This window comes from Lolium rigidum, chromosome 3 (genome assembly GCF_022539505.1).
Source record: "Lolium rigidum isolate FL_2022 chromosome 3, APGP_CSIRO_Lrig_0.1, whole genome shotgun sequence".
Taxonomy (NCBI): domain Eukaryota; kingdom Viridiplantae; phylum Streptophyta; class Magnoliopsida; order Poales; family Poaceae; genus Lolium; species Lolium rigidum.
This window is the reverse complement of record NC_061510.1, coordinates 399344430-399368944: the sequence shown is the minus strand read 5'-3', so window position 1 is coordinate 399368944 and position 24515 is coordinate 399344430. Positions and strand designations below refer to the sequence as shown.

The window sequence follows — 24515 nt, the reverse complement described above, 5'->3', positions numbered from 1 at the left end:
TCCCCAAGTACCTAATAAGAAACTGGCCTTGCCCGCAGCCAAAAAGGTTGGCATACATGTCAGCCTGGTCTTTAGCCTCGCCAAAGCAATACAACTCACTCTTATGGAAATTTAATTTCAAACCCGATAATTTCTCGAATGTTGAAAGTATCAACTTCAGATTTATTGCTTTCTCGATATCATGTTCCATAAAAATAATTGTATCATCAGCGTACTGAAGAATAGATAATCCACCATCGACCAAATGTGGAATCACACTTTCAATCTGGCCATCGGACTTAGCGTGTTCAATCATGACAGCGAGCATAGCAGCCACTATATTAAATAGCATTGGTGATAATGGATCTCCCTGTTTGAGCCCCTTCTTGGTCTGGAAGTATTTGCCAACGTCATCATTGACTTTAATGGCAACGCTTCCTCCCGAGACCAAACTATGAATGAAAGCGCGTCACTCATCAGAAAAACCTTTCATTCTGGTGTAGTGGTGGTGCAGCTCCTCGCGTGCGGCTGTGCGCACCGACCGGGCGAGAACCTAGCAGAGCACTTGCTCCTCGGTCTCTTGTGCGGGCTTGGCCTCCTCCTCCTCGGCCCCATGGCCTCCCGGCGACACCATCGATCCAGAAGGGTTGGCAACCAAGTTGTTGACCAGTCACATTATGCATATCCAGTGGGGGACAATCCAAAATCGCTGGCCTGAGTAGGGAAATGGTTTGGATTTGTGGTGGAGGAGATGGCACACATGTGGAGGAAATAAGGAGGTTGACCCCGATCCAGCCTTCCGACGCGGGTATATAGCGGTTAGATGGCCCGCTATCAGGTGCGTGAGAAATTATATCCAAGCCGGGCAAATATCATGATCTTCTCGGGACACAATTAGAGCTCAAAACCGAATTGGAACCACAGTTATTCAATTTTGGGCACTTATCCAGAATTTGTTAGAGTTGATCTTTTTGACAAGGAGCATATATTAATATCGCAGAGATATCAATTACACCTAGGCTCTGCAACAACGCACTGGCCTAGCAGCATTACAGATGCACACATAAAAAAGAATTACAAAAAAAAACCCCGCTACAGTGATCTATCCTTTAAACAACAGTACTAACACCACTAAGACAACACCAGAAGTTTAACTTCTTCAAAAATGATGCCTCCAAGAAGGTAACAGTGCACAAGCGTTGTGTCGTGCAATCATAGATCTTAGGTTTTCACCATGAAGAAACTTCTCACTCTCAAAACACTACCTTCAACAAGGACATTGCCATGCACAATCAATTAAGGTTAAACCTTGAAATTTCACCTTGAAAGGTAGGACTTTCATGTCATTCTCCGCCAGCACCACGGAACGAGAACGCTGCATGATATGAACCGCCAGCAAAGCTTCGAAGTGCTCCCGCTGGAAGAAAACGGCTAGAGAAAAACATGGCTGCACACTATCAAATTCCACCCGATCCAGCAACCTCCACTTGATTCGCCCAATGGAGCACCGCGCGGAGCCTTTCGGAACACGACTCGTCCGCCAAATCGGTGAGGACATGCACCGATAGATCTACATCTTGGCGCGAGAAGAAATCTTAGGACCGCCGCCATTATTTGCAAGACTAGCAGGTCCCCAAACCGTTGGTCGTCTCCAATGCAGAATAGGCAGAAGAGGAAAAAGGAGATCTAGTGCAGGGCACCGGCCTAACCCCACAATCTCGATATCGGGCCGCATCCCTCCACCAGATCCCACGGGATAGGGCGCAACCACAACGGGTGACTCACCCCTCCTCGACGCCTCCCGCCGTAGTGCCTCACGCACTGGCCAGGAGTAGCCGCCCCGCCCTACGCCCCCGAGCCGACCTCCCACCTCCTCCCGTGAGAAGCCTCCAGGATGTGCCTCCCGTGCCCACCGTCATTCGACGGGGTGGGCGGCAGCGGCGGCCTTGTAGGGTTCGACGGTGGGATCGCCCATAGTCGCTCGAGAGGGGGGCGACTTGGAAGGGAGCTGGACCAGATTTGATCTTAACAAGGAGTAAGTAACGAGATGTGAACGGATCCGTGGAAGCCTGTCAGAATAACATGCGATTCTACGTAGCCAAATACGCTGGGCGCGGCAAATCAGGCATCGTTTGGCCGTGGCACGCCGTGATGATCGCTCACCCGCGCGCATGTGTGGTGGCCATGGCCGTATCAAAATCCTCACTCCCCATTGGCCGACCTCATATCGCCATATCCCCTTATCCACACCCTCTCCGCGCCAATCTCCTCTGTACCTCTTCTACTCATCACCCACCCGTCATCACTTCGGCACTCACAATCTCTCTCTCCCGCGCACGCGTGTGGCCTCTGCTCTCCTCCCTTCCACCGAACAAGAAGCACAGCCACCGCCATGGCCATGGCCACGCAAGCCTCGGCGGCCACCCGCCACCTGGTCACCGCGGCCTGGTCTCCCTCCTCCAAGCTCCGCCCCACCTCCCTCGCGCTCCCCTCCACACGCGGCCCCGCCCCGCTCTGCGCCGCCGCCTCAGACAAACCCGCCACCAAGGAGGCCGCGCCCGCCGGCTTCGTCCCGCCGCAGCTCGACCCCTCCACGCCGTCCCCGATCTTCGGCGGCAGCACGGGCGGGCTCCTCCGCAAGGCGCAGGTCGAGGAGTTCTACGTCATCACCTGGACCTCCCCCAAGGAGCAGGTCTTCGAGATGCCCACCGGCGGCGCCGCCATCATGCGGGAGGGCCCCAACCTCCTCAAGCTGGCCCGCAAGGAGCAGTGCCTCGCGCTCGGCAACAGGCTCCGCTCCAAGTACAAGATCGCCTACCAGTTCTACCGCGTCTTCCCCAACGGCGAGGTGCAGTACCTCCACCCCAAGGACGGCGTCTACCCCGAGAAGGTCAACGCCGGCAGGCAGGGCGTGGGCCAGAACTTCCGCAGCATCGGCAAGAACGTCAGCCCCATCGAGGTCAAGTTCACCGGCAAGAACACCTTCGACGTCTAATCTCATACGTACATGCGTGTTAGCTCGTGGATCGTGGACGGAAACGGAACGGTAGTTATCGGTGGGTGGCCATGGTGGACGTCCTGTAATTTTAATTATCGAGTTTCAGTGATGGATTCGGTACGGTGATGATGATGCTGCATCAGATTATATGTACATGTTAATTTGGTGATGATCGATGATACATTAATTGCTGTATGTTGACGTTTGCATGCACGATCATCTCTCATCTTTCTTGTGTGTGTTGATCATGGTATCTTGATGTAGTATATATGTCAATCGTCTACATGCATGACTTTCTTTCATCGTTTTTGTGTGAAAATCTAGACACCATCACCATGGTATGCACGTAACATAGTTATTTTTTTCGCCTCCCCGACTCACTAATTACATGATCTACCTCATTCATTTCTATCCTGCCCTCACTCTTTTTTTTTTGCGAAAAATCCTGCCCTCACTCTGTTATCCGATGCAGAGGGCAACAAAACAAAAGAGCTTTTCCCCGCGTAACAGATTCACATGGCAAGTGTCGCAGCGTCAGCTGGCACCTACTACTGAGAGGTGGCAACAAGCTAGCGATGTCGGCATTAAGAAATGAATCCAATACCTATAGCTGAATGAAAGCCAAACATTAGAAAAACTTACTATCATAATAGTTTTGAAACCTTTCGCAAAAAAAGAAGAAGTTTTGTACCATTTCGGATCGATGAGGATATTTATCTTTACACTAGCATGCTGCATGCAAAACTTTATGGAAATTGCTAGTTCTCAGCTAGTTGGGAACTAGTTTAGGGCTCAATTCTCTGACCGTCGGATCTTTAAGCGTTAATATTTGCGTTGTTGCTTAATCGCTTGGTGGATGTTCGAACACGGAGTTAGCGTGACTGGTTGCTGGGCTTTTTTTTTATTCATTTGTGTCTACCTCCCGAGACATTGAGTGGTTGGGACGTTTTTTTTGGTTCTTTCCATTCTCTGCCTCCCAGTGCATTACACGGCCACATACGTGGGCTTTATGTCCAATCATTTTTATGTATGAATTTAATTGTACGTATCTGGTCTTTTACTTCATTGTGTTTAAAAGAGAGCAAGGAACTTTCGGTTTTTATCTCGTTTTTTGTTTTTTTACTTATTTTGTTTTCTAATTATTAGTAATCTAAGTTGACTTTTGACAATTATGGGATTTTGTGTGTTTCTATTCACTGTTGTAAGTGGGGTTGCAACTGAGATTTTATCCAGGTGCAGGTGAGGTTTGCAACTAAAATTGTTTCAATTGCAAGTAGGATCGCAACTGTGTTTATTGCAAGTAGGATTGTAACTGATTTTTTCCAGTTGCGAGTGAGGTTAAAACTGAGTTTTTGTTTTCCAATTGCAAGTTGCATTTTTTCAGTTGTAAGTGGGGTTGCAACTGGCTGTTTTCCATTTGCGAGTGGGTTTGCAAGTAAGTTTTCTTTTAGTTACAAGTTCAGTTTTTTTCCAATTGCAAGTGGGGTTGCAACTAAAATTTTCCAATTGTGGGTTGGGTTGCAACTGAGTTTTTCCAGCTGCGAGTAGGGTTGGAAGTGAGTTTGTTTTCAGTTGCAAGTTCAATTTTTTTCCAGTTGCAAACGGGGTTGCACCTAAGTTTTTCCAATTGTAAATGGGGTTGCACCTAAGTTTTTCCAGTTGCATATTGCAATTGAGTTTTTCCAGCTTCGATTGGGGTTGCAACTAAGTTTTTCCAGCTGCGAGTTGCAAGTGAGTTTTTTCCAGTTGCAAGTTTAATTTTTTACCAATTGCGAATGGGGTTGCACCTAAGTTTTTCCAGTTGCATGTGGAGTTGCAACTGAGTTTTTCCAGCTGCGAGTGGGTTGCAACTGAGATTTTCGAACTGCTAGTGGGGTTGCAACTGCGTTTTTTCAGCTGCGAGTGGGGTTGCAACTGAGTTTTTTTCCAGTTGCTAGTGGAGTTGCAACTGATTTTTGGTTTATGATAAATTTTTCCAGTTGCAAGTGAGGTTGCAACTAGGATTAATGTTCAGTTGCAGATCGCGTTGTTACCGAGATTTTTGTAATTATAAATGGAGTTGCAACTGAGATTTTTTTGTTAAAAATTAGGTTGCAAGCAAGATCTTGTTTTCCAGTGTGGTTGCAATTGAGATATTTTGGTTGCGAGTAAGTTGCCGGTGGGTTGCAATTGAGATTTTCAAGTTTACATCATGGTTGCGACTGAGAGAAAATTTAGGTAGTACAAGCTAATTTTCCTGGACTTATAAAAATGTTCACATATTACGTAATAGTGGTCGAGATATCTAACTTATATTTAAATTAATTATTGATAGGCGAGATCTTTTCTTTCCTTTTTAAGAATCTAGTTATAAGACATCATGTGTTCTTTTGTACTCTCCAGGCAAGAGAAGAAAGGGGAAAAAAGTGCTACTCAATACTTCTACTACTGTACCGTACAAGATAAGCAAGAGCTGAGAAACAAACGACAATAGCCTTAAGGAAGTTGGGCCAGCCCATCTCCCTCGCGTACTCCACGTTCAGCAAAACATGAGCATGCTAGGTTGAAAGAAATATAACAACACAATGCGGTGTGTAATTGATTAATTAGCGCTAGAGAATATGGATCAACATATGTGACATAGCTGACTGAGAACTAACAGACCCAAACTTTATTCATATGAAGCTCAATGTCAACTTCGCTTACATGATGGTGAAAAGGGCCACAGTAGACTATCACAAATCATTTGTAACCGGAACATGAAAACATCCAACTTTTACAGCAACACAACCATCTAAGCAGCCCTATAGAAAATAAAACTAGCTCTACAAAATGAAATCACTGCCTTCGATACTTGCCATTCCATACCTATATGTAGTGATTGCCCTAACTTACTCTCAGTGTATTTGTTGAATCACATTTTTCTCTCGTATGATATTTCATTTATGTAATCTTACGATCATATAGTATAATATATCTTGTAGATGCAGTGTGCAATACATGGTAAGATTTGGATGGATTTTTTGACACATGGAAATAAGGAAAGTATTGATGTGTTGTGCACTAGAAAACATGTATATGGCATACTGTCATCAATGACAAGACTTCTTTTCACTACTATTATTTTGACTTATAGCACACTTCAGTAATATTAGAAAAATGACTCAAATTTCGCAAAATCTTGCTTTTCATGTATTCGATATCACCCAATAGAGAATGAAATGTTCGAACAATATATGGTTATTCTTAGATATATTCAGCATCGTTTTCTCCAAAAAGGATGCATTCAACATTTCTTTCAGCAGTTAAACCCGACTACAGATGCAAGAAAAGCTCATGATTCTTGAGCCGCCCAAGATCAACACAATTTTTTTAGCTTGATTGGAGATTACCTCGAAAAGAAATGAACCGAGTATGAGTGTCTTATATAATTTGAATGGAAAACGAGTTGTTCTTGAGGCAACACCAGCTCGCTCGATTTAGCTCGATGACTCAAAAATTAAATTTTGCACAATACCTATGTTGTATATATTAAAAGTAAATAAGATAATTTATTAACTTATGTGTTGTGGATGGAGTTTATTCTTCCCACCCTGGATGTAATTTAATTAATAAATCTAGAAGGTTACTTTATTTCTTTTATATATGGTGTGGATGACATTTGTCTTCCTTCTTTATATGTAAGGGATATCAAAAGCTGAAAACTAGCTTCATATTAACTCAAATTTTTCACAATCTGAGTATGAGCGGTTAAGGTTTAGTCGGGCAGTATGAGCTGAGCAAGTGTAAGTTTTGAACATAAGCCTAAACCCTATATTATATATAAAACTCCAACAGCACACCACAAGCGTTCAGATACAAACCACACACAAGTGTGAGACGTCACAGCACACTACACACACGGGTCCGAGTCTCCGAGAGATACATAGGATATTAGTACACATAGAAAACCCGAAGGGGCCAACACTGCTAATCATGCTCACGCCCTCAATCTTGCATATAGCCTCCTAACATCAACCGGAGCCGGCGTTCACTAGGTCCCTGTCCCACTGTCTGACCAGAACCGTCCATCCCGGCATGAAGATAGACATTTTGAAGATGGCGTTGGCCAGATTGCTGATGAGAAATCTCTCCATAGCTTGTTTATTGCGAATGTTCTAGAGCGTCCAGCTTTGGGCTGCAAATTAAGGTAAACCAAGCTAATCTTTTCAAAGGCCCCGATAGCCCCTGGACAATAGCATGGAAGTCCCTGGCCCCGGTCGGAATACAAGTGCAAGACAGAAGTTTCCTAACTCCTTCCCACATGAATTTTGCCAGACTATAGTTGAAGAAAATATGGTCGCAATCTTCCCACTCCCCTGGAGAGAGCACACCGCCCGTCCGACGGGTCATTCCTCTTGGCCAATTCTTCCCCAAATGGTAGCCTATCCCTGATCTTCTGCCATAGCAACACCTTGATTTTCGGCGGTACCTTCATTATCCATACCTCTTGGAAGTGCGTGATCACCGCCCCTTGCAAACAATTGAAGGTATAGAGAGTTCGGGGAGTAGCCACCCGAGGCCTCCAACGCCCAAGACACATCTTCCTGACTCCGTAATGTTGGGTGCAGATCGAAGATCCTACAAAGGTTATCCGACTCAACCGCCTCGTCCCACCCAACGGACGATGGAACCTAATGCGCCATCCTCGACACTCCTAACCCTCGCTGCCGTCGCAAACTGGTTGCCACAGAATGCGAACAGTCTCCGGAAAGAGGCACGCAGTGGCCCCGTGCTAGTCCTCCAGTCTAGCCAGAAGTTGGTCCTTCTCCCGTTGAGGACTTCGTGGTGGGCTCCCGGCTTGAGCCGGTTAAGTTAGTTTGAATTTGACTTGTTGCAGCCCTAGTAGATCAGATTGTATGGTTGAGATGATTTATGTCAAGTGTAACTTCAAAACCGAGCACATCAAACACACGTACCTCTCTCAGCAATCTCGTTGCAATCGTAGCAGATTGGTAGTCCCTCCATGCCACAAGGCAGTGCGCATTGGTTTTTGCGAAAGTTAAAGTACACCAACTTTGACCAAGTTTATTGAAAAAATTATATATAATTTATACCATATTAAACTATACTTTATGATGATTCGATGGTGTTGATTTGAGATTGTACATGTTGATGTTTTTGTCACAAATTTAATCAAAATTTACCTGGTTTGACTTTAAAAAAAATCTTAGACACTACTCCTATTTTAGCATAGAGGGAGTACTACCATAGGTTGATGATAGCGTTCTGCCGTGCATATGCCTACAAAAGTACAAATCCTGCCTATATACGAGCATCGATATCGGTCTCCTCCGTTTTCGCAGAACCGCAGACCTAGCGCGCAGCAGCGATGAGCAGCGGCGGCGGCGACCTCTTCGGTGCGCTGCCGGACGAGCTCCTGAACCACGTGCTCTCCTTCCTGCCGTCGCCCGAGGCTGTGAAGTCGTCCTTCCTCTCCCGCCGCTGGCGCCACCTCTGGCGATCCACCCCAGCCATACGCGTCCGCGGCGAGGGCGACGACTTCCTGCTCTTTATCAACACCCTGCTCCTCCGCCGCGCCGCCGCCGCTTCGTCGCCGCCGCTGGGCTCTTTCGAGATCGACACTGACGTGCTGAGGCGCCCCATCTTGGACGACGAGTCCCGCGAGTACGATTACTACTATGTCGACGGCGCCTACAAGCCCAAGGTGGATCGCCATCTCGACCTCTGGATCGACCACGCCCTGTCGGCGTGCCGCGCCCGCTCCCTCACCGTCCGCATCAACGTCCGGTCCGAGCCGTGGCAGCCGCGGTGCTCCCTCGCGTTCGCCTCCCCGCACCTGACAACGCTGCATCTCGAGCACGTCCGCCTCGTCGACGGCCTCCTCGATTTCACCCGCTCCCCGGCGCTGCTGCAGCTCACCCTCGTGAACTGCGACCTCAACCTCCAAGGCGACTTCCTCGTGTCCCCCTCGCTGGAGTTTCTCAGCGTCGTCGACTGTGACATATTCTGCGATTGGCAGGGCGAGGAGATCACGGGAACCACGAAGAGGATTTGCACGCCGAGCCTCCGCTGCCTGCAGCTATCCAGTCGCTACAGAAAAGAAAATGCAGCTGTGCTCCTGGAGAGCGAGAGCATCCCTTGGATGACCGATCCCAGCGTCCGATGCACCGGCAACACCAAGATTTATTTCCCCAAACGGTGATGATCTTTAGAGCATCTCCAACAGGCGCGCTATATAGGCCGCGCGGCATAAAAACGTCCGATATAGCGCGCGCGGGACAGAATCAGGCGCTCCGACAGAGCGCGGTAAACGGCGCGGTGCTGTAAAATTTTTAGGGCGCGCGGCGTTTTGCACAATCCGGAGCGGCATATCCGGCGCGTCGGCTGCGCGCGCGCGGCATCGCTCGTCCAACCGCGAAAAATCCCCGCGCTGAAACTTCCTCCCGCGTCGCCGCCCCGAGCCCAATCCGTCGTCTCCGCGCGCCGCCGGCGATCCCGACGATGGACGACCCCTCCGGCAACCCGCCGACCCTCCCTACTCGTCACACCCTCCGCCGCCGCCGCCACTTCCGCCGCGCCGGCGCCAAACCCTAGCGGCGGCGCCGACGCCGGAACCCAACGGCTGCCGCGCGGGCGGCTGTTCGTCCCGCCGCGCGGGCACTACACGCAGCGCGCTGCCGCGGCGCGGATGGCCGCGCAGGGCACCGGCAACGCGCGGCCCGCGCCGAGGAGGGGAAGGCGCCGTCAACGAAACGGCCTCACGTCGGCCCCGCCGCCGTCGCGCCACCGAAGAAAGCGAAGGCGCCCGTCCCCCGCCGACAGCCTCCTCCTCCGGCGCCGAACCAGGCGCCTTCTCCTCCTCCTCCTTCAACCCAAGATGACGAGGACGAAGAAGAAGGTGTTGACTTGGAAAATGCGGAAGTGTGATATGCATTTGTGATATGCATTGTTTCACTTTGTCCATTTGAACCATATGTCGTGTGTCATTGTTGAACTACGTCATTTTGTGTGTCCTTGTTGAACTATGTGATGTTGTTGCACTTTGTGTCATTTATTTCATGAATTGTGTCATTTCTTTCATGAATTGTGAATGCAAAATAGACTAGAAATCTGTTTTCCGCGCCCGCGCGCGCTGTATTTTGCAGCGCCTGGCGGAGGACCATTTTTCCTGCGCGCGCACGCGCGCTGTATTTTGCCGCGCCCGGCGGAGGAAAAAACGGCACAGCGCGCCATATCTGTTTACCGCGCGCGGATTCTTGGTTTTAGCGCGCCGCGATATAGCGCGCCTGTTGGAGATGCTCTTACTATCGTTTCGACGCTGCAGAGCGATGAAGTTTTCTCCCTTTGGCCTGCCTTTAATTAGGTGGTTGTTACTGCTAGTCTGCCACGATCTTAGCTAGTCCTGGAGTAGTGAGACATGTTCACGATCGTGGACGTGAGTTTGATTTTGATACAAAAAATAGTTGTAAATTGGTGTTCCTGTTTCAGTCTCCTATCTCGTGTGCACATGTCTGATCATGTTCTTCTCGTCGTTGTTTATCCAGATAATTGTCTTGCCGTCTTTAGAATTTTGATCACCAAGATTTAATCCCGGCAACGGTGATGAGACGATGGCAACGGCTGGAATATGATGATGTTTTAAGCTCGTCGCGATGGAATAATATTATAGGCTAGAATGTGAATTTTAATTGTCGGTTTTCATGTTAGCAGGATTGAAGAATTAATGCGTGTTCAAGTTGGGCAAGTCCTTTGACTCCTTTCCATTTGGCGTGCGTTTACGAGTTGTGACACACCATCCGTTCAAATGACTAAAACGTATATTTCTTTTTAAAGTGAAGCTAAGTAAAGTTTGATCAAACATATATAAGAAAAGGGAGCGTCTAGAGATCAGTCGCCTGCGTTTGCATTTTTGTTTTTCGATGTATGTTTCGAATTTTGATCTAAAATTTTTAGGGGTTATCTTAATCGGTTTTGCTATGTCTCAGTTGACTGAGATTTTCTTAAGTCTAAGTCACTTACAGAAAAGTGCCTTCAGTTGCACTTTTCTGTTAAAAAAGTGCAATCGCACTTTTCTGCTAGAAATGTGCAACTGAATCGAGTTGCACTTTTCTTTGAACTGCAGTTGCACTTTTCTGAGGTGACTGAGACTTAACAAAATCTCAGTCAACTGAGAAATAGGCACACCCTATCTTAATATGTGCTGTGAACATGCATGATTTTTTTCAGATTTTTTCGCAATGTTTAAATTTGAATTAGTCCGGTGACATGCAAAAGGGGACACAGATCAGGTGACATGCACCTTTTGCATGTCACCGTGTGACATGCGGTCTAAACTTAAGTTTAAATATTGCAAAAAAATCTGAAAAAATCATGCATGTTCACAGCACATATTAAGATAACACCTAAAATTTCAGATCAAAATTCGAAGCATACATCGAGAAACAAAAAAGAGAGACTCAGATGTGAATAGTCTACAGAGAAACTCAGATTTGAATTAAGGAACTATTCATGACATATTTCTCTTTTTTGTTTTTTGATGTATGTTTCAAATTTTGATCTGAAATTTTTAGGGATTATCTTAATATGTGCTGTGAACATGCATGATTTTTTTTCAGATTTTTTCGCAATGTTTAAATTTGAATTTAGTCCGTATGTCACACGGTGACATGCAAAAAGTGCATGTCACCTGATCAGGAGGATGAATGTTTTGAGATCCTGTTTCTTATTGTTTGTTTTTTTTTGATTTCTACATGCCCTTACACAGGTTAAAGTTCTCAAGGACACAGATTTTGGTTCTATCATCGATCACACCAAAGAGGGTGTATGTGCGGGGGTAAAAATGCTAGTAAAACAAAAAAGAGACCGTACTATTTTTCTTTCAGAAAATTAATTTGCTCGATTTGTTTGCTAAACAATTTTTAACTTACCAAAACTGTTGCTGGAAATAGCAGAATATTGGTGTGGACGTACACATCCCACGGGATACTCGGGATCAATTATTATTAACGGGCGGCCCTAGCTGGCGCTCGGTCGCGTATTTTTATTGAGCGATCGGTTTCCGACAGCTTAAGTAGAAGGCATGCAAGGGATGGACCACCTTTTCTTCTCTCTCCTCACGTCACGTGCATTCTTAATTAGCCTGGCTAATCACCGCATGCAAATTTAGGGTCACCCATGAATATATGTAGTAGAAACCATTGTTTAAAATGATTTATCTTTCAAACGAAAACTCCAAATTAAGATCCGTTTTCACCAATAAATCCGTCTCGACGAGATCTTCAAAACTAGCACCCATTTTAATATGTATCGAGAAACTTTTTTTTCTTGCTAAAAGTTATCAAGCATCTCTATTTGAATAATCAACCTCTCCGTACTGGAGTGATCAATGGTAAATGTATAAAACTATCAACCTGGTGAGGGTATTGAGGGAAAGTTCTGCATGCAAGCACAAATAGACGAATCTGCTGATGTCAGCGGAATCTTTTCTAAATTTCAAACTTCAAAACGTTTTAACTTTCAAACGACAACTCCAAATTAAGATCCGCTTTCACCAATAAATCTGTCTCGACGAGATCTTCAAAACTAGCACCCATGTTAATATGTTTCGAGAAACTTTTTTTCTGGCTAAAAGTTATCAAGCCTCTCTATTTGAATAATCAACCCCTCCGTACTGGAGTGATCAACTAGTAAATGTATAAAATTATCAACCCAGTGCAGGGTATTGAGGGAAAGTTCTGCATGCAAGCACAAACAGACGAATCTGCTGATGTCAGCGGAATCTTTTCCAAATTTCAAAATTCAAAATGTTTTAACTTTCAAACGACAACTCCAAATTAAGATCCGCTTTCACCAATAAATCTGTCTCGACGAGATCTTCAAAACTAGCACCCATGTTAATATGTTTCGAGAAACTTTTTTTCTGGATAAAAGTTATCAAGCCTCTCTATTTGAATAATCAACCCCTCCGTACTGGAGTGATCAACGGTAAATGTATAAAATTATCAACCTGGTGCAGGGTATTGAGTGAAAGTTCTGCATGCATGCACAAAAAGACGAATCTGCTGATGTCAGCGGAATCTTTTCCAAATTTGAAAATTCAAAACGTTTTAACTTTCAAATGACAACTCCAAATTAAGATTCGCTTTCACCAATAAATCCGTCTCGACGAGATCTTCAAAACTAGCACCCACGTTCATATGTTTCGAGAAACTTTTTTTTCGGGATAAAAGTTATCAAGCCCCTCTATTTTAAATAATCAACCCCTCCGTACTTGAGTGATCAATGGAAAATGTATAAAATTATCAACCCCAAAGTTAATTTTATTTTAAACATTTTAGCGAATATTTTTTAGTTTAGAAGGTATCAACCCGATGTCCTGTTATTTATCAACAGTAAAAATAATAACTACCAACCCTAAAAATCTAACTTCATTTCGAATATTTTGGAGACTCTTTTTAGTTTACAAGTTATCAACCCGGTGCTCCGTTATTTATCAATGGTAATTATAAAAAAACTACCAACCCTAAAAAGTATTTCATTTAGAATATTTTAGCGAACATTTTTTTTACAAGCTATCAACCAGGTGCCTCGTTATTTATCAACTGTAAAAATAAATAAATAATAACCCTAAAAATTATTTCATTTAGAATATTTTAGCGACTCTCTTTTAGTTTACAAGCAATCAACCCGGTGACCCGCTATTTATCAATGGTAAATATAAATAAATATCAACCCTAATTTTTTTATTTAATTTAAAATATGTAGCGACTCTTTTTTTGTTTACAAGTTATCAACCCGGTGCCCCGTTATTTATCAACGGTAAATATAAAATACCTAGCAACCCTAAAAAGTAAATTTCATTTATAAATTTTAGCAACTTTTGTTAGCTTACAATTTAAAAACAGTACTTAATTTGAGTAGCAAGTGGTAGTTCATTTGAGTTGCAAGTGGATCTTCCCACCCGTTATTTTCCCCCTTAAAAACCACTGGCCCGAAAAAGGGAATTAAAAAAATTAATTCAAAAAAACATGAATTACCGTACGAAATAACAACATAAAGGGAATTGCAAAAAAAGAGAATTGTCAAAAGGGAATTGCAAATAAAGAGAATTGAAAGTATGTGTCGTGCTGAAAAAAAAGAGCGAGATGCTCTGTGCATGCATGCAGCAACTTGTGAGAGCTAGCCTCGTGCTGAAAAGTTGGCTCATTAAATACAAACATATGAGATACTTTATGCATGCATGCAGTGTGAACGCTCTTGGTTGTATGCAACTTGCAAGTGGGAACGTGAGCTGTTAGTGTGAACACAAAGCTACATGTGAACGTAATTAAACCCTACAAGACAAAAAGAGAATTGATTTCGCGCATGGCGCGAGCGCTGCCGCGCCAAGGAAAGTGATCGCTCCAGCGATCGATTGCCAGGGAGGGGATTTGATTATTAACGCAGTTTGGAAACGTATCATAACTGAAGGAAGCTTTTTGTTTTGTTTTTGCGAGGCTAGCCAACGGAATGCGATCGAATTGCGAGGCTGCAAATCATACCGAATATTAATTCGTGCTACTCCTACCTTTTTTTCTTGGTAGTGTTCGATTTGCATGCATATAGCAAAGGCTCTGCCTATAATATACCACCCTCGAATATCTCCCCCTCCATATCCTACAAACGCAGACCTAGCAGCGCCGATCCGTCAAAAGATGAGCGGCGGCGGCGGCCTATTCGACGCGCTGCCGGACGAGCTGCTGAACCACGTGCTCTCCTTCCTGCCGTCGCGCGAGGCCGTGAAGTCGTCCATCCTCTCCCGCCGCTGGCGCCACCTCTGGCGATCCACCCCCGCCGTCCGCGTCCGCGGCAAGGGCGACAACTTCCGTCTCTTCGTCAACAGCCTGATCGTTCACCGCGACAAGCCGCCGTTGCACTCGTTCGACATCGACGTGTTAGGAAAATAAAACCATGTAGTTGTCGAGTCTGTAACACATCGTATGTGCGTGTGTGAGTCAGTGTGTCCCGGCTAGTGGTGCGTGAGTCCATGCTCACGGTCGTGTCCACCATGTAGGCCAGTCGTGTTGTGCGCGTTGAGCGCGTCGTGCGCGCGGCCGGAGAAGGAGCACTGCAGCGAGCTGAAGACTCGATCAAACTGCATGCATGGCCTGCGTCAGTTGCAGCTCTGTTCGTGCGGAGAGGCAGCAGTGGCATCCGGGTCATGTGGATCATGGATGCGTGCATGTAGTTAGTGGCTAAGGTGTGGTGCGTAGAGGAGCGCTGAGCCTACTTAAGCCATTGTAATCAGTCCGATCATTCGAGCTGAAGAGGAATAAGAGTAGGGTGTTTGTGCGCCCACGGCGGCGTTCGTGCGCCGGCCGGGAAACTCTGTGTCTCCACTCCATCGTCTCCCTCCGTTCGTTTGTGCGAGAGAGAAGAGAGAGAGGGTGCAGCCGAGGGCTGCACCAACATGTGGTATCAGAGCCTCAAGGCGATGGCGGCCATGGCGCGCGGCGAGTCCACGGCGAGCGCGGTGGATGCGTCCGTGGCAAGCTGTGATGCTGTACGTACGGCGAGCGCGGAGGCCGTGGAGGCGCGCCGTGTTGCATCGTGCACACGGTGGCATGGCAGCGTGGAGGCGCTGCACGGCGATGTGGAGACTGCGTCAGCCGTGGCGGCCAGGGAGCGGCGACCGTCGAGGTGCAGCTGCGCGTAGAGGCGCGCGGTTGACGTCGGGCGGAGGCGTTCGTCGCTGAGGCGTATGTCGCCGTTGTGCTCGAGTTCGTGCTCGAGTTCGGCTACATCCTTCGGCGTTTTGTCGCCGGGAGGCTGTCCGGCGTGTGTTGCCGGTGGAGTGCGGTGTGTGGCGCTGAAGATGAAGAAGGTGTGTTCCCCGCCGACGCCGATGATGAGCCGACGCTCCTGTACGTCGGGATGGGCGGCGACGTCATGGTTTAGGGGGAGAATGTTAGGAAAATAAAACCATGTAGTTGTCGAGTCTGTAACACATCGTATGTGCGTGTGTGAGTCAGTGTGTCCCGGCTAGTGGTGCGTGAGTCCATGCTCACGGTCGTGTCCACCATGTAGGCCAGTCGTGTTGTGCGCGTTGAGCGCGTCGTGCGCGCGGCCGGAGAAGGAGCACTGCAGCAGCTGAAGACTCGATCAAACTGCATGCATGGCCTGCGTCAGTTGCAGCTCTGTTCGTGCGGAGAGGCAGCAGTGGCATCCGGGTCATGTGGATCATGGATGCGTGCATGTAGTTAGTGGCTAAGGTGTGGTGCGTAGAGGAGCGCTGAGCCTACTTAAGCCATTGTAATCAGTCTGATCATTCGAGCTGAAGAGGAATAAGAGTAGGGTGTTTGTGCGCCCACGGCGGCGTTCGTGCGCCGGCCGGGAAACTCTGTGTCTCCACTCCATCGTCTCCCTCCGTTCGTTTGTGCGAGAGAGGAAGAGAGAGAGGGTGCAGCCGAGGGCTGCACCAACATGTAAAGAAAAAAAATTTTTTTTTTTTTTTTTCCCAAACTAACAAGATTAGTTCCAACACGACGCCGACCTGGTGATACCGTCCGAGCCGTCGTACGACAGCCCTGACTACGATTACTGGCGCTACAAACGCCAGGCCGACGGCCACATGGACCTTTGGGTCAGCTACGCTCTCTCCGCTCAGTGCCGCGCCCGCTCACTGATGGTCCGCTTGGAGAACGCGTCGGTACCCTGGCGGCCGCGGTCTGCCTTAACGTTCGCCTCCCCGCACCTCACGACGGTGCACCTCGACGCCGTCCACCTCGTCGACGGCCTCCTCGACTTCTCGCGCTGCCCGGCGCTGCGGAGTCTCGCCCTCGTGCGCTGTCGCCTCCAGGGTGACGCCCTCGTGTCGCCCTCGCTCGAGCGCCCGGCCCTCGTTGGCTGCTACTCGACGAGACGATGGATTTCGATCCGGATTACCCAGACGAGAGGCTGTATATTGGCATCTCCACGCCGAGGCTCCGTTTAATGGAGATATCTGAATACTACGAACATGAACGACAGTTCGTCAAGATGGTGCCATGGCTCACGAAGGACAACATCCGGTACACCAGCATCGAAAGGATATCATCGGGGCAGCAATCGGTTCGACGTAAATGGGAAGTTTAATTTTTTTGCTAGGTACAGGTGCTTTTCTTAACAACAAAGGATGGTGCTGCTTCAGCTTGGGAGTACAATGGGGCCATTTTATATGGCGATTATTGAGTTTGATGAGAAAACAAGGATATACCTTCTCCTAGATACGAAAAGTTCTATTTAGTACAAGGATAAAACAAATACCTATGTTTATTTCACGAGTTGTCGTATCTTATTCATACATTATGTGTTTAATTTTAGGGTTTTGCTAGCTCTGAGATATATAGCTGAGAATTATCTTAGTTCCTAGTTCAAGTTGAGGTTTAACACCTTTAGATTGCAATATGATTTGTGCACTTGAGTATCAACTTAAGTTACAACCGAGTTTTTTCAGTTATAAGTTGGGTAGCATCTGAATATTTTCAGTTGCAAGTAGGGTGTTTGAACGATTCACGGAGTTGCAACTGAGATTCGATAACATCGTCCCCGAATTAGTAACACACTTAATTTTAATCATAACATAATTTAGGAGCATGGAAACTTTAATTGTTGGAGACAAAACAAAGAAAGAGAAATCTATAGGTAAGCGCCGCATTGTTGGCCCCTCCCCTGCGGCACGTCTTGTATATTAGGAAAAAGTGCATCGCTCCTTTAATAACGGATCACAACTTCCCCTCAGCCCCGATGACACCTTATCCCGTCACATGAGCTCTCTACCACACATTATCTGCCAAGAGGGAAAAGAGGAGGATGACGCCAGCACGCTAGCATGGAGCAGCGAGGGAGGCCACCGCCGCGTGGGCACGGAGCAGCACGCGAGGCCGCAGATGCTGCCGAGCAGCACGTAGCAGCAGGGAGACCACCGATGCTGCCGAGCAACACGTAGCAGTGGGAGAGGACGACGTCGACGAGCACAGAGCAGCAGAAGAGGCCGCTGTTGCCTTTGTGCATGGAGCAGGAGGCCGCCGCCGCCAAGCACGGTCTGCGGAGGCGCGAGCTGAAGTGCACATCGAGCCACGGTCGTGAGTCCTGGACCTCTTGGTGGTTTCGGCAAGGTGTGGAGATGTGCTCAGCGACCGACACTTGGAGGAGTCCTTGACCTTGCCTAGCTATCAATCTTGCAATTAGGTGCTTTAAGCTGATAATTATGTGGTTTCAGTCTAGCAATCTGGCAAGTAATCTGTCAAATATAGAACCTAATTAATACTAGCAAAAAACCCGTGCGTTGCTACGGCTAAAAATGATAAATTGTACACTAAAAAATATATTTGTTTCAAAATTTCACGGTTTTAGCAAAAGATACAAAATATTTATATATTGGCAAGAAATGGAGTCGTCAGGTACGTTTTATTTAACACCAACATCATCTAAAAGTCATAGCTACACGTCAGGAAGGATATAAATGAGAGCTGCTATACACACGACAATCCATGTACGATACTCGTACGATCAGCCTAACAGAAAGCGTGAAACATGACTATGTGCATTTGCTATTTGACTTCTTCTACTCAGAATTACAGCCGACCAATCTACACAGCCAAGTACAAGATGAAATCGTATTAGAGCATCTCTAACTGAGTCTGTAAAGACGCGAACTGAAAAAATTCGAGTTCAGTCTACCGGAAACTTAGTTTCGATCGATTTAGGAGCTGGCGCAGATCATAATCTGTAAATACGAATTGAAAACTTGAAATCGAAATTTCACGGAAGAATTGAACATACTAGTTCATCGGCATTACGCGTTCGGCGATGTAATTGAGCTACATACATCCATACTTTAAAAAAATACAAAAAATAAACTTAGGAGGAGGCCACCGTGCAACCTAGATTGACCGAAATTTGGCCCGGGATCATGCATGGAGGGAACCGGGCAACCCACATGGCCATAGGCCGCATCAAGGAGGGAACCGGTGACTGGAAGTGGGAGCGAGGGCCACGACAACGCGGTATCTCCCGCGCTTCTTCACGCGTGCAACAGTTGCACGAGGGCGTGCAAAATCGCACGACAACGGAATAGGCCCGTTGGGAACTGCCGGTTCGGGTGTTCCTCCAAGGCTGTCCCAGGGGTGCTTTGAGAACCGGTTCGGCTAGAACGCAGAGAGCTTCCAGACAACCAAACAGGCTGATTTCTTCTGGGCCGATGCGAGCCAGCCTACCAAACGCGCCCTTTGTACTAATGCTCCGACAGTTTCCCGCAGAGCATAGGCGGTCCGTCTGCGTTGTCGTCATCGTCGTCGCTCGGGGGCAACGGCGGGCTGCACGCGCCGGCAGCGGGGGCGCCTCCGCTTCCCCAGCCTCCGCAGCCGCAGCAGCCTCCGCGTGTGCTTCAAGGCGGCGCGCCATTAGGTCCGGCCACTTGCGGCCGGCCCGCTTCCATGCGACGTCGGAGCGCGACCGCCTGGCGCGCTCCGTCTCCGCCCGTACGCCCGGCGGACGGCGACTTGCCCTTCCGGCACCGGATCGGCCGCCGCCCCTACCCACGCGTCTTGCACGCGTCATTTCGGACGGCGGGGTGGTGGCCGTGGCGGCGGAGCGGCGTCCGAGCGCCCGGGATTGCTCGTCGGAGCGGCGGCGGGAGAGGAGCGACGGGAGGGGAGTAGGGTTTCCGAACCGAACTCCCCTCCGCGAACCCTTTTAATAGGAGCCGTGCGGTGAGTTTCTCGGGCCCTGAACTTCCAGTTCGGGCCGGCCCATGTTTACGGGCTCTGATCTGTGCGCATTTCAGCCCGAACCCGTAAATCCGCCGGAAAAGTTCGGTTCCGGCGTGATTTACGGGCTCTGTTAGAGATACTCTTAGGGAGGCCGGCATCTGGACTTGTGGTTCTCTGTTATTCTGGTGAGCGCACCTTTTTGCTCTCGTTGTTCTTCTTGGTCGTGGCCGATGCCGCCATGATTACATGTGTCGGATGAACTCATTGTTTCTGTTTGTGACAGATTTTCTCAATATTGCCACGGAAGTGTATATGTATGCAAAGCTTGTTCATTTGTTTCATAGGAATTACGGTAGCTCGTTAATCCATCAGATTCATCATACCAAGGTATTCAGCTCTATCAGATTTGTCAGGCTGAATACAACGATGATGGGCGTTGTTTTGTTTTGGGCTGGGGCTTCGCATAGGATGCTGGGGCTGACGTTGATTAGCGTGGTGGACTCAGAGAGAAATTAGCGTTGTGGAGAAGCATCGTACATGGATCGTACGCAAATTGTCGTGTGTGGAGCAATTCCGGATATAAATTGATGATTCAGCTGTTACTTGCATATCCAACCTAGAGAAGGAGTATTTGGAATCAGCCCAATCTTTCTCCAACATATTTTTTCTCTTCACTTTAATTAGCATCGTAAACTTCATTTTCTGTACGTTCAGCCAGGCGGCAAGATCGTTGTACTTTAAGTAATCCAACACGCGGGAATTAGTGCTGAGCTAGCTAGAAATTCAGCGTGACCAGTACGGACGAAATTTCTCAAGCTGTTTGCATGGGGTCCTAGAAACGGCCGGCGTGAGCGAGGTCGATCAGTTGCAGGTGATCAGATTCGCCTCTACAGCCTCCTGGCGCATCTTATCGAGAAGACACACCGACCTGTTCTGCTGCTCCATCAGAATATCAGATAGACGGCCAGGAGTCCCGTATGAGACAACCGTTTGCTATACGCCGGCCGGACGCGCGGCTGCTGCATCAGATACCAGATATTTCACCATGACTAAAGTCCCATATGATACAATCGTCGGCTGCCGGACGCGACTGCTGCATCAGATATTCTCGACATCGGCCGCCCACATCTTCCCGAGCTTGCGAGCGACCGGTCCATGATCGACGAGCCAACCCTTACACCGTGGCCGTCCGCATGCTCTGCGTAGGCGCTGTCGAACCCACAGCTTACGGCTGCTGTCAAGCAGTGCGTGGATGATCGTCAAGCCGGCCTAGGGCCTCCACCGGCACCGTCCGCAAAAAAAGTGGGCAGTTAAGACGGGATTTTTGGATCGAAACAACCTTGTGCGCAGGCTCTGTTTATTTATGTTTATATTAGGTTAGGATGGGTGCCGTATGATGGACTCATGGTCCGGTTCAGATTTAGATTGGAGGGACCAGAGATAAACCTTTCCTTACACTCCTTTTATTTTGAGCCGTACCTTCCATGCACTCGTAGGTTACGTGGAAAAGACTGAGAAGGGAAAGCGAGAGCACGAACCGACCGAGCAAACGTGAGCAGGAGGGGCGACGATTAGTACTAGAAGGACCTAGCGCGTCTTGCCGCGCCGATCTTTGCTATTATCGTTTAATTTTACAATTTTGACACATAAGTTCCCTAATTGGTCTATGAACATGCAAATAATAACACTCCCATCGGCAAAGTATTGCACCTGCCAGAAAAAAATAAAGCAAACTAAATAGTGAATATGGTGTACATCAGTGAACTGATAAAAAATATACTTGAAGAACAAAAAAGTATATGTAAGAAACACTAACAAAAAAAACTAACAGTGGACCATCTCCTGAAATATGTATACATGAAGTTCCTCAAAAAAATAAATAGCTAAGCACCAACAAAATGTATATCTTGTTCTCAAACACAACATCAAGACCCGAGCGCGCCCTTCACGGCTTCAAGTGACGTGTTGTATAGAGGAGGATATCATATGTATCATTGATGTGCCGTAATATTGAGCTGATATAACTGAATTCCAGGAAGTATATTACAAATTTCAAAGAGCTTGTCTATGATCACATCATCTTCTCCATCTCGGTTACATGAATCAGATTAAAAGACAGGTAAATTTCTATGGTACAGGAGAAGAGAAGCAAAACATACATTAAGCACAAATGGCCAGGCTGAGCTTTTAATCACATCCATAGCAAGAGTTCAGCCTTGTCGCTGGTTGGTTCTGCACTGGCAAAACTACAATCCGTAACTGAACCAAATCAACCTGAACTCCACTTAGTTGTTGATGCTGCAAAATTAAGTCATTGGCTTAATTAGGAAGGGCCCCATCAGCTGCTATTTCCGCAAAGAGAATGTGTCCTCGTGTGCTTGGATAGGAAAAGAAACATAACCTAATAATGGAAGGAAGCTATAATATCCAAATGAGCATGGATGAATCAAAATGACATGATCCGGGTAAACGGACGTCCAGAAGAAAAGGTCTAGAAAAGGATAGGTGAAAACTGAACCTACAATGTAAAGGTTAAATAGCAAACAACCAGAACTTCCGCATGGTCACTAATATGCAAAATATGATTGTATTATATGCAGGAATCTAAATGGCCACCAAAAGGAACAATGACACATACCATTTTGCACATTGATCGTTGTTAATAAGTGTGGAAAAAGAGGACAAAGTCTAGATAGGTAGGTTAAACAAACCTTCAAAACATTGAGAAGTTCCTTTAATTAAGAGACATCGTCTCACAAATAGTATGGTACCAAGAACTTCTGCTTATTTTTTCGGATCCCATTACAGATGGATGATCAAATATTGAATATGATAAATACATGAATAACAGTGATGCATGATATGTTCAAAAACATGGAATAACGGGTAAGATGGGGAAAGCGATCTTGCATGTAACTTCAAGAACTATATTGTTTCCCGAATATTGAATAACAGAGAAATTCTATAAAAGTAAAGCACATGCATGGAAAAAAATACATACAGAGTATGTTATAAAAGAAAATTATAGGAGTCAGCACCATGAATGTTAAAAAAAACTGAATTCCTAAAAAATATCAAACGATGAAAATAAGAAGGTGCTTTTTTAGATCAGTCTTAAATAACCACACTGCCCCTAAAAGGACCTTCTCTAGCCTTGTGTACACCTGAACGCAAACATCTAAATACAAAATCCAAGAAAACACATTACAGATCAGGTTACTCAATAACCCCTAGCTGAATATATGCTTTCATCAAAACATTTAGTACCATGAAAATTTTAAAAAGATTGTCCAAGAAAGTTAGAAAAATAATATGTAGAACACGAACTATTTGGATAAGAGAATTTGTTTCGATAAGAGAATTTTTGATAAATAATAATTTTTGTTATCAAACAACTGATCTACACAACTTTCTTGTACTATATTTGATAATTCAATAGCACAAAGCTTAAATATTGAGCTTTATTTAATAATAAAACTAACGACCCAAACTTTGCCAACCACTATCCTTTCTATGTCAACACAATGTGCCACTGCCTGCCATCACTAACAGTAATTTAGGAAAGAACAATTAAACGGTTAAGGAAACCCATGTTGTGAAGACGACAGTGGCAAGGTCCCCTAATTCATTATCCGGAATCTCACTCACTAAGAAACAATGATATCTTAAGACAGAGATAAAGTAAGATGGTTAAGAACATCATGAAAGATTGATTGTAAGTATACTGAGTCAACCGAACGTGCCTGCGTCATACAAACTCGTGAAACCACTGTGCTTATATTATAGTTCAACAATTCCTGGCGCAGGGAGAACATGAGATGTTGTGTTGAAAAAAAAACTCATCTAGAAATGGGTGATTCTGCTCTCCTCAAAATCTAATAAAACAATAATGTGACTAAGGGGTCTTAACTTGGTAGATAAACATGGCGCTAAAAGAAGAATAACAGTATGATACATGAGAATGAGTTTCTAAGCCAAATTGTTCATATTTAGGATCATCTTTATAAATATAAATGATATCATGACTTCAAACAAATTGAGGATTCGATCTGACATGTATATATGAAATACTAAAATTGTCATACAATTAGAGCATTGAGAGGCGGAAAACTTGTAAGAGAAAAATATACACCAGAACTTGGATCATTTTTTATAAAATATAAACAAAGCGAGAATTTTCCATATTTCTAGACTATTAACAGCCTATATGAACTGGATCTTAGTAGATGGATTCCCTATCCTGAACTTCCTTGCCTCAATGCTAAGCATGTTACATCCAAGGTCAGTAAGAAAATTAGAAGAAATACTCTTACAACGTAGTTCCCATATCACCATATCCATATGCTATAGTAATTAACTATTTATATAGTTTCTGTTTGGCCACGAACTGGTTCAATATTGTTCATTCAGCTGTACAAAAGAGAGAGAAAAGTGTAACCATCAGGTGGCTTGACTTAATCTGCAACATTATAAATTAACTAATGCACTAAGATGAGAAAGAGAAACCATGAGATTGCATATAGCTGCAAATAATCATGAAGTTTGCTTGATACAAAAAGGAAGCAGCAGGACCGCATGAGCCAATTTCTTACCTCAACATGGATTAAGCAGTGGCCATCTAAACTGTAGCTCAAGCAAATAAATCATTTGTGCGTACGGAAGGAAAAATATATATATCAGGTCACATAGTCTGAAGTGGAAAAACATATCACCAAGAGGCATTCTGAATAGAAGAAATGGTTATCACATCATTGAGATCCTGTGTAGCATTCTTTTTTCCACAAAGGTTTAACATTTGATGCATCAACTTTGCACTTGCGAGCTAA

At 46.1% G+C, this 24515-nt stretch overlaps 1 protein-coding gene across 1 annotated transcript; it reads left to right on the top strand.

Annotated features, from left to right (window-relative positions):
• Positions 1–2313: 2313 nt before the first annotated feature.
• LOC124704596 (photosystem I reaction center subunit II, chloroplastic) lies at positions 2314–3172 on the top strand. The gene has a single exon (XM_047236866.1). It carries the CDS (start codon positions 2372–2374, stop codon positions 2972–2974), a length of 603 nt encoding a protein of 200 aa, XP_047092822.1. The 5' UTR covers positions 2314–2371; the 3' UTR covers positions 2975–3172.
• The last annotated feature ends 21343 nt before the right edge of the window (positions 3173–24515 follow it).

Bases quoted from the DNA above. Each gene is read 5' to 3' on its own strand.
- LOC124704596 (XM_047236866.1), top strand. From the start codon at position 2,372: ATGGCCATGGCCACGCAAGCCTCGGCGGCCACCCGCCACCTGGTCACC.